The following is a 14297-nucleotide window of genomic DNA, read 5'->3' as shown; positions in this document are numbered from 1 at the left end:
TGAAGGGATGAGTTTATTATTGTTGTAATAGTCAAGATTACGGCATGAAGTGTAGAAGGAAAATTTTTTATATTAACAGATAAAAGTAAATTAACATATACAGCCATAAAAAGTAATTAAAAGCGTCTAAAATATTAAGATCAAGTATAAATTAGAATGTTAAGCAAATAAGATAGGTCTAGCAAATAGTTAATTAAAAAATCAGTTATATTGCATTATTTTTTAGGCTTACATTAAAATTTCCAAAGTAAGAAAAGAACAGCAAAATTGATACACCGAAACTAGCTTTGGACAGGATAAGAGTTTGAGAACACCTGTGATTCAAGGCTAGGAAGTGATAAAAGCAGAGTAGATGCCTCAAAAAGCAGCCGGGCTGATGAATCATCAGAAAGGCTTTTGCTGTAAGCAGGGTCACGCTGACCTAATGCATGAAGAGAAAATCTTAGTAAATTCAGGCATTAACAAAAATATTAGAAGAATATATTAGCAATTAACTTTAGTGTAGAAATTAAGATAAATCAAGCATGCCAAGCAATGATTAAATGAAAGCACATACTATACTTCTTTTTTTAAAAGCTTAAGCTTCAGGTTACTACTGTAAAAAGTTTGGAAGGCTTAAGAGAGTAAATGATTGGAGGAAACCCATATATGGAATTGAGGCTTTGGCCAGTTAGAGAAGATGGGAACAGCATAGAAAAATAGAAATTCCATGAGGGGGCCAGTGATAGGAAAAGTAAGGAGATGATAAGGGTTCCCATTGAAACTCGAGATTCGGCCGGGCAGGAGTAAAAAGGAGTCAGAAAAGATGGGCAAGAGAGCTCATTCAAGCAAGGTCAAAAAAGATCGGAAATTATATAGAAAAGCCCAAAGATGGTGAGAGGAAGCCATCCACCCAGTCTTAGACCAATCAAAATAAGCCAAACAGACACCAAGAGGAATAACGGACAGTAAAACCAGGTGCAGAATGAGCTAATTGAATGAGGTAAAAATGATAAGAAATTGTTATAAAAACTTCAATGGCTGTAATGATTGGCGCTCAATCTCATTTGGCTGAATTGGGTTGAGTCCGTGTGGTTAATTTATTGCAATAAAGCCTTAAAACTCTGTCTGTCTATTGCGAGTCCTAATAGCCTTTATTTTTAGGTCAAAAGCCTTCTGATGATGAATTTTTCGCCACGACAGAAGGCAGGATTTAAGTAGTGTGGAGGGGATGGGGTCCAGTACACAAGTAGTCGGCCTCATCTTACAAAGCAGGTCATTATAACAAAAGCAGATGTGACTGGTGAGAAGGAGCTGGATGGAGTGGGAAAACAGGGAGAGATATAAACAGATGATGTATTTGTGTTAGTTGAATTATTTAGATCTTTAATTTCGTTACGGAAAAAGTGGAGGAATTTCTCATAGACTTCAGTAGAACAGGTAGTTGGACCAGATGCGGGTTCGATTAGTTTATTAACTACAGAGAACAAAACCATGGGGTTATCATGGCCACTTTCTATTATTCTGCCATAGTGGGTGTTCTTAGCAGCAGTTAGTGCTTCTCTGTAGGCTCTTTGGTGGTCAGAGAAAGCCTGGATGTGCACAGTGAGGCCAGTCTTACGTGACATTCTCTCAAGGCCAGCTGCTTTCATGGATCGCAATTCTGAGTTATACCAAGGAGCTGAACGCTTAAAAGGAAACCTCCTTATGTTTTAAAGGAGCTGTTTTATCTAATGCTGAATTGAGGGTTGAGTTATAGCTGTCAACAAGGCTATCTAGTGTTGACGGAATAGGTGCAGACAGTAAAAGATCAGAAATGGATCCAGAAAGGACAGAGGGACAGATATTTTAAGGCTTCTGTAAGAAATTAGTCGTTTACAGGTAAGAGGAGGGAAAGGCAGTGAGACAGTGAAAAATACTGCTGTATGGTCAGAGAGTCCCAAATCAGTGCTGTAAATGTTGGCAACAGATAGTCCAGAAGTGCAGATCAGATCCAATATATGACCACCAGAGTGAGTGGGACAATCAACATGTTGTGCCGAGTAAAAACAGTCCAGTAAGGATAGGAATTCATTTCTCAGTTTAGATGTAGTAGTGTCAATATGGATGTTGAAATCACCGAGAAGGATAATTCTCTGAGAGTGAGAGCTTAGGTGGGTCAAAAATTCAATCAGATCGGATAAGAAGGATGCATTGTATTTTGGAGGACGATAAAGAACTATGAGTGAGACAGGACCCGATTCCGTTATTAATTTAAGAGGCAGACACTCGAAAGACAATGGACAGTCAATTGGGATTCTTTTGATGTTTAACTTCACTCTGACAATTACTGCAAGTCCTCCACCTTGAGCTAAGAGACTCTGTGAGAAAGTGTAATGGGGCGGTGTTGCCTCCGTGAGAGACGTAAATTCATTTGGTTTCCATTAGATACAGTATATCAAGTTTGGTGTCAATGATGAATTCTAACAGCACCAATGCTTTGCCATTAAGAGATCTCGAATTAAACAATACAATATTAGTTAATGACGTTTCTTTTTGCACAGAGCAAATGCCGCCGGTGATCTTTTCATTCACAGCCTGCGATGTACATATTTTGAGTGCCGCAAAATACCGATGTCTTTTAGGATACTCCAGTCAGACCATTTGCTCTGGACAAACTGTTTAATATGATGGAGTTTTTCGCGAGAGTATTTTAGCATGATACTGAGCGATACTTATCTGTTAACAGTGGAGAAGCAGCAGAACGCAGCGGAGCCGGTTTGTATTAGCGAAGATGAGCGGCGATAGCAAAGCAGTGGAAAGCATAGCAGGAGGAGGTACCAGGATTTGGAGGTTCCAACATACAGCCATAAACTGCAGCGCTGGGTATTACAGACATGATCACCCCTGAGCCATGAGCCAGGTGAGTATGAAAATCAGATCAGTTCTTAGTCATAAAGCACAATAAAATGAATCGAGAGCAGACCAGCATAGCAAATATGATCAAGGAGACAGATCATCTCAGACTCTTAGATCGCTGAAGTACAAAGAGATGTTCGTAGGTCTCATCCCGTGATCCACAGATTCAGTTGTTCCCAATCAAAGTAAAGTCCATAAAATCTGTAAAAATGAAACCAAATCCATGCAATTCGAGTCAGCTGCATCCATAAACTGTACGTACAGAAAATAAAACAAGCGTAAGAAAGTGCAGGATTAAGGCAAATTTTTGTGAAAACTGTTGTTAATACGGAGGAGCAGCAACAGCATGTGTGTGCCAGCGTCCCCTCCTCGGTCAGTGGCTACTCGGTGGCATAAATGTGGCTTACATATGCAAAGGTGTATTTTTACTGAGATTTCTATTTTAATACAATCTTAGGAGTCACTGGTGCCATGTTTGCTGAGGTCCATGTGGCTCTTAAAGTGTTTACTAAATCCAGATTATCTGGCACATCTATTTCAATTTTGTGTTTTTCTTTTTCATGAGGCAACTTGAAAAGTGGAGACCTTCTTTCTTAATTTTTAAGCTCAAAACAGATCACTGCTCTTGGACAGTTCACAAACTGTGTATACAAATTGCCAAATATGTGGATATTGTGGCACGGTGCCTGCCACGACTGAAACAGCAATCTTCAAGCAGCCTCAACACAGCTGGCACGGGTCACCTGCTCAGCCAGGAGAAGAACACTTCCAATATAGCAGCTTATGCGACTTGCACCTCTGTCCATCACTGAGGTTTGGTTATCTGAGTGGCTTGGGCTCGCAGTTAGGAGCTAAACTCAAAACAAATGAATTTATAAAAGAGAATGAACAAATTCAACACTCAAACAAACATTCAGTATAGGATCAAGACATTTAGCTACTCAGTCACTGATTACAGCTGCGGTCAAATGTTCTGCTATGTCAGACCCTCCATTAAACAGACACTGGCTGGGTCTCAATTTAAAAATATGTCATAATAACACGTGAACTAATTCATGCTGTCAGGGATGCCAGGGGCAACGACCCGGCCGGGATGCCGTGAGGGACCGGAAAAGGGTCAAAGCCCACCCTGGATCACGTGGGGGCCGCCTTCCTGGTTGTTCTGGGGGCCACGGGTTGAGGGCATGGAAGCCCTACCCTGTAGGGGCCCGTGGTCACCGCCAGGAGGCGCCCCAATGCCTTGCGGACCTGTTGCCCCAGCACTTCTGCCACACCAGGAAGTGCTGGGGGGAAGACTTTGGGAGACACCCAGAGAGCAGCCGGGAGGACAGCCGACACTTCCGCCACGCTGGGGCGTGGCCAAGGGAGGAATGCCAGGAACACCTGGTACTCATCCGGGAACTGTATAAAAGGGGCCGTTTCCATTCATTCAGGGCTGGAGTCGGGAGGAGGCAGGACAAAGCACAGGAGAGGTGTGGAGGCGGCCCAAAGAGAGGCATTGTAAGGCCAGGACTGAGTATTTGGGGGTTGTGCACTGTTTGGGTCTTAGTGACCATTGCTGGGGTCTGCGTGACCCGTTTATGTACTGTAAATAGTGTAAATAAAACGTGTGGTGATTGGAAAACAACATGTCCGCCTGTCTGTGTCCGGGCCAAGTCCACAATGCACTTTAGGAGAACCATGAAGCTGACAATCCCAGATGGCATGTGGATCTGTGGTGCTATTGTCTTACTGTAGAAAATGAGACAAAAACAGACAAATGCTAAGCTTTGGAAAGCAAGCAAAGTAAGCGATATTTACTTATATCAACTGTGGACTATGGCCGGCCATTCATCCCGGCCAATAACCCCAGGCCACCAGAGGGAGCCCTCCCTGCAACATGGAGATGACCCCGAATTCCAGTAGGCCATCATGGACTATATAGTTGTAGTTCACAACCCTGCTCGATAACCTCGGGGCCACCAGGAGACGCTGCAAATAAAAGTAACGTGCATTGTCATCAACTTATTAGTGCCAAGCAAATCATTTTGTATTACTTTGAGAATAATGAATTTCAATTGTTAAACAGACTTATTACTCATCTGGGTTTGCGTTGGATACAGAAACCTTGAGGACGTTATTCCTAACCTACAAGACCACTCATTTCATTTTGGTTTCTTCAGCATGTTCATTCTGTTTCAGCAGAAAAGGCCTCTTGAAGCCGTTTATTTTATGTCACGGTGCTCCATGCAAAACTCATTCAGTTTTAACCTTCTCCCTCCTTTAATGTATCTGTGAAACTAAATCCATTACCCAACCCACTCAACCCAGCTTATGGTATTGGGGGCCAGAGCCTAGCATGGGAGCACTGGATGCAGCGCCACACACACACACACACACACACACAAACTGGACCAGCATTTGAACCCAGGACTCTGGAGCTGTAAAGAAGGGCACTCACTGTTATGCTACCAAACACAATCAAATGTAATTTACAGCGTGGCCTCCTTTTTTTCTGTACACTGCACGGTCACGTTAGGTCTTTTACACTTCAAATCAATTTTTGCTTCAGATTTGTATTTCTTTATTTTCCCGATCCGATCCAATTCATAAATTGTTCCAAAGTGCCACAAGTTGATAATATGGGTATTAATTCTAAATACAAGATAAGGAACAAGGAACCTACAAAAGGATGTAGGCGTTTCTATTGATAAATCATTTGTTTCCTCCAGGCAATGTACAGAAGCAAATAAGGAGGCACATATCGCGTCAGGCCACATATCAAACATTGTATAAATCAAAGGAGGTACTGCGGAAACTCCTCCAAGTGACGCTGATTTCAGAGCACGGTTGGCACATCTGCCAGCCTCAGCTCCAGGAAGATGCTGATCCACCGCAGGGGCATTCCTGGCCTTCATGATGTCAGAGGTGGCTGGGGTGGCGACCCGGCCGGGACACCCAGGAGGACTGGAGGAGGGCTTGCGCCTTCCCCAGACCATCTGGGGGCGACCACCCTGGTTCCTTTGGGGGCCACGGGTACAGAGCTTTGAAGCTCCACCCTGTAGGGGCCGTGGTGCGCCCCATGCCTTTGGAGCCCTGGACCTCAGCACTTCTGCCACACCAGGAAGTGCTGGGGGGAAGAGGAGCAGGGACACCCGGAGTGCTTCCGGGGATGCAGCCGGCACTTCCAACACACGAGGGTGTGTTTCTGTGGAAGATTGCCGGAACCCACCTGAAGCACATCCGGGTGTGGATAAAAGGGGCCGCCTCCCTTCATTCAGGACGAGAGTCGGGAGAGGAGTCGACTGAGCTTGCTGGAGGAGGCAAGGAGGCGGCCTGAAGAGGAAAGTGAAGGCATTGTCTGGCCAGGACTTTGGGGGTTTTGTGGTGCACTTGTGACCTGGTATTGTAAATAAACATGTTTGGGGGTGACATGAACGTGTCTGCCTGTCTGTGTCCGGGCCAGCCTTCACAATGGGTAATTACACTGTGACAGGCTAAGGGGATACAACCACTTGACTCTCAAACAGAGATGGTAATGGATGACTCTAACCCAGGTATCTTCTTCCTACTAAAAAGTGAAAGGTTTGTGTGAGAGCACAAGGTGGTGACTAAGAAGCAGGGCATACAAGATGGAAACCAAAGACACCGCTCTGGATCAGCCTGTAACTGCCACGTCACGGAGAGAAAGCACACACCACGGGGTGGATGAAGGATTTTCTGGGACACTTAAACCACTGGGAATGACTAAGTGCTTTTTTTTCTGATCTAAAACGTCCGTTATGTTCCAATTGATTACTAATACATTAATGTCATCCATTTGTTTTTAACCCACTTTTCTAACACAAAGCAGTGTGGCGCAGAAGCATCAGAAATGAGTGTAATAAAGGGACATGTACTGTAGAGCCCCTCGACCAGAGACCAGGCCACTGCAGGTGTCACCGATCATCTGGGATTTTCCATTCGTATTTTGTGGGATATTGTTATTCTGTACTTTCCGGACATTGTCGGTGCTGTTTATGCTGTTGCAGTGATCACGTGAGTGTCATCATACCAGTACTATAACTGTGGCAGTGCAGGGGTTATAGCATAGTTTGTACAATCGCTCACAAAGTGACACTTATTGGGAACTTGAACTTGTTTGGTTTTGAACCTTGACAGATGTACTTTGCCTCTTCCTTTTTGGTTTTCTTATTAACGGCCTCCTACTTGTGCAGGCACAATAGCAGGGCTCAGTAATCCACAAATGAATGAATGAATGACCTAAAGAGTAAAGTCATTCATTAGGCAGCCATTTAATGAAACGTTCTAACCAAACAACCAATTTATTAAACGAATCGTCTGTTTTCTGTCGTGTGCCCTGGATTACCTATCCACAGCATTCGTGGTCTCCTGTCATTTCCTATCCTTCCAAATTCAAACTGACAAGTTGCTAAGGGCAGGTTGATGCTAACAATGATTATTTTTTTAGTATATTTAAAGAGGTGCCAGCGGTGTATATAACACTGACTTTACCACGTGGCCTGGCCAAAGGTGTTTTGAAATAAAATGTCCCTGACTGGACACGTGAAAAAAAAAATACTTTAATAAGCGTCTCAACATTTAGCATGAAACTTACTTGACTCATTGTTTTGATTTTTTACTGTTATCCTCAAGATTGTCAGCATTGTGCACAGCATTAGCAGACGATGCAGCATAACTGCCAGTGTAGATTCGAGGAGCCAGAGAGGCCATGCAGAATGAAAACTGGGCACACATGCCTACAAATACTGGCATTGTCCTAATCTGATCTCCTGGCTGAGAAGACAATGATGAACACACAAGTTCTGCCAAATATTTTGGAAGCCAGCAAAATGCTACACAATCCTGTCATGCAGACCCTTCTGGAATTCAGGTCTGTTCTCGAGAGAGTTGTCTGGCCTATACTCTCCTGTCCTGCTGCCAAGAAACGTTTACTGTTTGCTGGGGGCTTCACCACACCAGCCTGTCCGGCCAACGGGTAGAAATACAAAAGGCCTCTGGTCAGTTTGGCCTCGAGAACAAAGGAGAATGCTGGTTGGCGTTCAGTGGTGTGTGACAGACAGTAAAACCAGCATGCCAGGCGAATGTCCGAGTCAAGTCAAGTGTGCGGGCCAGCAGCAGTATAAATGATCCCACCTACCTGCTTTCCCAAATGAGATCCTGAATTCCTGCTTAACTGCTAACACCGTCTGTTTACTGTGTGAGGGCGTATTAAACGTCAGCAGGCCACTGGTAAGGCCGCCCCAGCTGCTCCTTCTGCTGTGAAAGCATCTCAAAGTGCACCTTGTCATCATAACCAGCACCATTTAAGCGGCCTGCCCCTTCTTTCCAAATTCAACAGAGCTATGATAAATGATCCTGTCTACCATTCTTTGTGTATATGGCGACACAAACTGTGACATGCTGGCATCTTCTCTTAAATGGTTTGTGATTTGCAGAGACATCATTCCCAGTAATGACCTATATACAGTATTTGATTATTTTTTTTTTTTTTATTGAGACACCATTTTGATTAGCAATATTTTCCAGTTGCTGACATGACTGGTGACATCATCATGCCCACAGAATTTGGGTAACTGTAAGACAATCCATGACAGCGGGTTTTGTTGTTATAGCACATTTATGTTTGCTCTTTGATTTTGACCTCATATTTAGTTTAGATTTTATTTATCTCATATCATCACTTGTCCTGTTAGCCATTCTTTTGCCTGTTCCTGTAATCTCGCAATTACTGTAACAATTGAGTCCAATTTTTCACCTTTTTGGCCAAAACACTTTCTCTCAACTGAGTGAGACCGGAATTAAATGTACGCCATCTCCCAGTTTAAAAACACTGCATAATGCAGGAGGACATAAAACTAAAGTTGTGCTATTCTGGTGTCCTTTCAATGACAGTGCAGCAGGACTCACGTCCAGGAGGCTACGATTCTATTCAGAGAGTCATTTTATTGGCCATTTGCCACTCTGCAGTTTGGTTTGGAGTGATATTAAAATGAACAATGTCCCATCTGTCCACTGCAACCGCTCGGCTTGCCCTCTTCCTCCCAGTGTCTAAGTATCTCATCAGTAATGATGAATGCTGCTTTTAGCTGATTAGCTGTCACAGTAATGGAGTCGCTGGACGGCCGCCAGCCTTTTGGGGAGAGGGACTACGTCACAGCACAAGTGACCCACCTGACCTGTACGGAGTGGGCCACAGCTGACATGAATGGTGATCTCACGAGTGTCTTCAGCTACAGTTTAGATGTCTTGTCAGATAACACAAAGCTGTGCAAGTAACCTGTGCAGCAAAGACAGACACACATCTCTGGCTATGTATGTGCAGACAGTCAGCCCCGGCCTGCAGCGTTAATCTTATTAAAATGCTGAATGGTTTGTGTTCCAGATCAATCATTGTAATTGTCTCACTCAGCAATGTACAGTTTCTAAGTTAACAAGCAGCAGTAAGTCAATATGGAGGATGACCTTGGAGAAAGCAGTTTAATTCAGGCATACAACACAGAACTGACCTGCCCACTTCAAGAAAACCTCACACAGGCCTGGCAAACACACCTTTACTGTAAAAGGAGCGCTCGCAGAGAAAAGTCGGAAGTGTCGTCCAACTGGACCAACAACTTCTTCAGAGATCACTTGCGAAAATGGCATCCTTATAGAAAACATACACGCCCAGGTTAAAGAGTGCCAAACAGATAAGAAGGAACAATAAAAAGGAAATCAAACAATGCATTTCAGGAAGTCGAGCAGAAAGGAGGTGCTCACCTACTACCCTGTCCCCGGTCTTTATTCCCATTTTCCTCAAGGCAGCAGCATACAAGGCGACATGTCTCCGTAGCTCTCCAAATGTCACCTTGGTGATCTCCTCACGGGCCTCAGCTGTAAAGGACATGAAACACAGGGGCTCATTAGGGGGCCACAATAAGTGGACGTCATTCATGCAGAGGATGGATACACTTTGGATCATGTAACGCATACAGTACCTTTCACAAAACTACAATAAGATAACACAGTAAGTTTAGAAACAAAGATGGACAGGATGACGTGGATCAAGACAAACAGCAGGACAACCGAACAGGCTTTAAGGCTTTATTTCAATATGGTGTGTTATGACAAAGACAGTGTGACCCAGTAATGTTTAAGGGACCTTTCAACCAGGTTTACTTTGCTCTGATAATAACAAGTGTGGTGTCTAAAGCACTGGGCATTCACCCACATGGCTGCCAGTTCAAAGCCCACCTCAGCCTCACTATGCGGCTCGAAGCAAGTCAAGTAACCCTGTGGTGCTCCAAAAAGAAAGAAAAAAATCATCTGTAGGCAGTGATGTATTCGGACCTTGGAAGTCGCCTTGGATAAAGGTGTCAGCTAAATATTAAAGATATTAATGCGCCGCAGGGGACTTCACTTTGAGGTGCACTTAATGAAGGACACGAGGCTTCACTCCAAATCATTTTACTGACACTTCTAATGCTAAGTAAGGCGCTCTAGCTCTAGTATGGAAGGCGCTGGAGCTGTGAAGAACAAGTTTACTGCCAAATGTACAGAGCGGAGCTAAATTCTTACGTCCACCATGCACAATGTTACCACTCCCCAGACTGTAGACAAGATGAAGCTTGAACAGACACAAAACACATCAAAAAATCACATTCACTTGTCCTGAAATTGTCATTTAAAATCCCTTTTCCTTATAAGAATGAAACAGACAGGGCAATTTACGTAGCCTAGCAAATTACCAGTGAGTACCTTTTAAGTCACTCATTGCAATGACTGCGTACTTCCCTCAAAGTGATAATATTCTCCGCTTGAGTCACTAAGGCCTCTGAATCAGCCAAGCATGTAAAACACCCGGAAATATTTTGAAAGGAGAGGTTGTTTCGTCGCCCATTAGTAATTCCAGATTTACAGCATACCACAGTAACTGATCTTCATAAACCAAATGCAGGTGGCTCTTTATACAGCTGCAAGTCTACTGCTGCATTGCTGTACAATATGCAAAGTTCACCGTTTTTAAAGCCGATGGCACAATACACAGCGTTCTGTAGTCACTGATCTCATCTCTGCATCATCTCAAATTATACAACTGAAAGCCACAGCTCATGTCCCATGTATAGACTAAGTGCCAACCTTCCAGCAGTCATGCCCGTCGTCCCCTTTACTGACAGTCAATGGCATGCTGTGTGAGAGCGCCAGTGCCACTCAAAGGCCCAACAGCGGGCAGAGCCATTTATTTATTTATTCCTTTCTGTTGTGGTATGTAAAACATGAGACATGAGGCAGACGAGCTTCTCTTCTGTTCGTGACGTTCACTGGTCCAGTGTTGCCCGACAGAGCTGGTGTGCTAAGGGTTAATTAGCAGTGGTGTGTTCAGCCACCGTCTCGGCCCTTTTTTGTTTTTTCCATTCTGTTTCAGTACATAAAACATGAGACATCAGACAGACGAGCTTCTCTTCTGTTTGGGAGGTTCAAAGCACACGTGTTCTTTCTTCCTTATCGTTATATTCTACGCACTACACTTCTGCATGAGCATTCATTGGTGGTCAGCTCTCCTGCGTACACAGCCCACCAGTTAAGCAGGTTGGATTTTATCAGAGGCAGTCACAGACAAGTGGTCTCAGTCGTTAGGTATGTCACACGGCTTCACGAGAGCGGCTGGTTACGATTATGTAAATGATGGCTACGACTGGAAATCGCAATTCCAATGTGACATTGGCTTTAGCTGAAAATCAAACTGCACCTCCACCCTGCTTCTGAGAATTCAAGGCCAAATTTAACATTTCAGTATTCCTCTGTGTATCAGCTCAGAGCTTCCAAGTACCTACAATGTGGTACATCAGTTTGGAGACACTTCACACCATATGTTAAAGAATTATTTCCCTTCATATATTATTTTATGCTGTCCTACTGAAGGAACATTAGGACAATCTGGACAAGAACAGGCCATTCAGCCCAACAAAGTTCGCCAGTCCTATCTACTTATTTCTTCCAAAATAAACATCAAGTTGAGTTTTGAAAGTCCCTAACGTCTTACTGTCTACCACACTACTTGGTCGCTTATTCCAAGTGTCTATCGTTCTCTGTGTGAAGACAAATTTCCTAATGTTTGTGTGAAATTTACCCTTAACAAGTTTCCAACTGTGTCCCCGTGTTCTTGATGAACTCATTTTAAAATACAAGTCTCGATCCACTGTACTAATTCCCTTCCTAATTTTAAACACTTCATTCATGTCTCCTCTTAATCTTCTTTTGCTTAAACTGTAAAGGCTCAGCTCTTTTAATCTTTCCTCACAACTCATCCCCAGTCGCTCTTCTCTGGACCCCCTCTTGTCCTCTTTGTAGCCTGGAGACCCAAACTGCACACAGGACTCCAGACGAGGCCTCACCAGTGCGTTATAAAGGCTGAGCAGAACCTCCTGTGACTTGTACTCCACACATCAAGGCGCTATATAACCAGACATTCTGTTAAGAATTACTGTTACTCTACTCAGAACCAATGGTCAAAGTGGAAAAAGTCCTCTTGTGCTACTCTCTGTCTTGTGCCATTCCATGACTTACCTCCTCCTTCTCTTGAGTGCTGGTCCAGTGTGAAAATAAGTGGGGGTGCACGGTATGTGTGAGGGGCTTGGTGATGGACTGGTGTGAAACTCAATTTCATCATACTGGATTACTTTAAGGTGGGTTATGTGATATGACAGACACACAGACAAAGGACCAGCCGGCTATCACAAGAACAAGACAGATGGGTGTTTGAGGACCAAAATCGGAAATTCCTGAAAACCCTCCGCTCCACGGTCCAAATGCATTAATCTGGAAGCAAACATTAGCTTTAGGGTTTACATTTCAGCAAAGCACAGCCAGACATTTGTAGGTGTGCCGTGTGTTTTCATCGACATTGTACTAGACTGCATCATGGCACACACATATGCTGACATTGACTAAAGTGAATTAGAGAGGTTAGTAACACGCGCTGATACAGCACATTGCCACACCCACCGCATGACAAACCAACTCAGGATCCCAGATTAGGACCTGTGTGGAGCCAAGCAACAAGTGACACCTCAGCACCACACTAGTTCAGATGAAATGGAACCATTGTGAGTTTTTTTATGGTGACTGGAGGGCCAATTCTGCCAGCAACCCCCAGGCTTTTCCCTACTTGCAGGGCTGGATGCAGATTAACGTCATACCCAGGGCAGAGCAATTGCAGGTTAAGGGCCTTGCTCAAGTCACTTTTGACGTTTATGGGATTCGAACCTTCCGATTGCCAGTGCAGATCCCAAGCCTCAGAGCCAAAGTGAATACAGTAAAGGCTTCAAAACAAAATGGATGATCGCATGTTAATTGATGATGTTTGTTGTATTTATATATCTTTGTGAAAATCATCTCATTGTTGCTCCATCCTCTCCAACTACACCAACTACACCAAAAGCAGTTATGGTTTGAAATAACTTGTCATCTGTTATTACAAATGAAGGTGAACAACACTTTGAAATTATTTTGGTCATGCTTTTATCTTTGCTTAGCTACATTCTCTATGACAAACTTCCTAATTCTTAAGAAATACACAAGGAAATGATGATGTAAACCTTACCACACAGGAATGCTTTCTGCATTGCGAAAGTCTTCAAACCTGTGAACATTTCGTACATTCTGTTGTCTACCCAAACCTCTGGAGACAGCAAAAACAAATTTGGAAAAATACTTAAATAGGGCAAAGTGCTTCAAGGACAAAACAAAAGATGGATGACAGGGACGTGCTAGGCTCAAATACACAGACAGAGTTATCTGCTGGCTAAAAGCGCTCAGTGTGTCAGACCGAGGATGTGCTGCCTTCGTCATAACGGCACTCCGTTTTGCCCCAATTCTCTCCTCCAGTACCACCTCCAGTAACTAAGCCTTCCAGGCCAGCACACCACAGCAGTGACAACCACAATGGCTGTAACAGACTTGTACAACATGCGAAGGAGCTCACTGGCCACATAACAAACACTGCGGCGTTCCATGGCAAATCAAGTGAAAAACCTGACAAAAGAGCAAACGATGTGGTGAGGAAAAAAAAAATCAAACTAGAACTGAGGAAGGCTAAAAGGGACCTGACTCCAAGTTTTCAACACAATTTATCCATAAGAGGCACACTTTGCACTAACTTCAAATAAGGAACAGCTCAGCTAAATAAAAGACAAAAAAGTCACAACGAAACAAAAAAATCAACCTAAATCCACACAATCGGGAACTGCATTGACTACAGTGAAGATGAGCACACGGAACACAGCAAACAACTGGTGCATGTTCAGGGGAACTGCTTTCTGATTTTCTGTTTTGAATGAACAAAAAGGATCCTGAAAACTAAAAACCAAGTCACGTGTCTGAAGGCAAGAAAAATGAAATATTCACACAACTTGGCTGCTGTGAGCCCAGACCACTAAATG

At 43.7% G+C, this 14297-nt stretch overlaps 1 protein-coding gene across 1 annotated transcript in view; it reads right to left on the bottom strand.

The window, feature by feature from the left end:
- The window catches only part of aacs (acetoacetyl-CoA synthetase), a 104536-nt gene that overhangs the window by 79663 nt on the left and 10576 nt on the right, over positions 1 to 14297 (bottom strand). The window contains exon 4 of the mRNA XM_039771573.1: positions 9637 to 9750. Within this exon, the coding sequence (XP_039627507.1) occupies positions 9637 to 9750 (114 nt within the window). The remainder of the gene's footprint in view (positions 1 to 9636; positions 9751 to 14297) is intronic.

This window comes from Polypterus senegalus, chromosome 12 (genome assembly GCF_016835505.1).
Source record: "Polypterus senegalus isolate Bchr_013 chromosome 12, ASM1683550v1, whole genome shotgun sequence".
NCBI lineage: Eukaryota > Metazoa > Chordata > Cladistia > Polypteriformes > Polypteridae > Polypterus > Polypterus senegalus.
The sequence above is the reverse complement of the archived record's forward strand: the minus strand, read 5'-3'. Positions and strand labels throughout refer to the sequence as shown.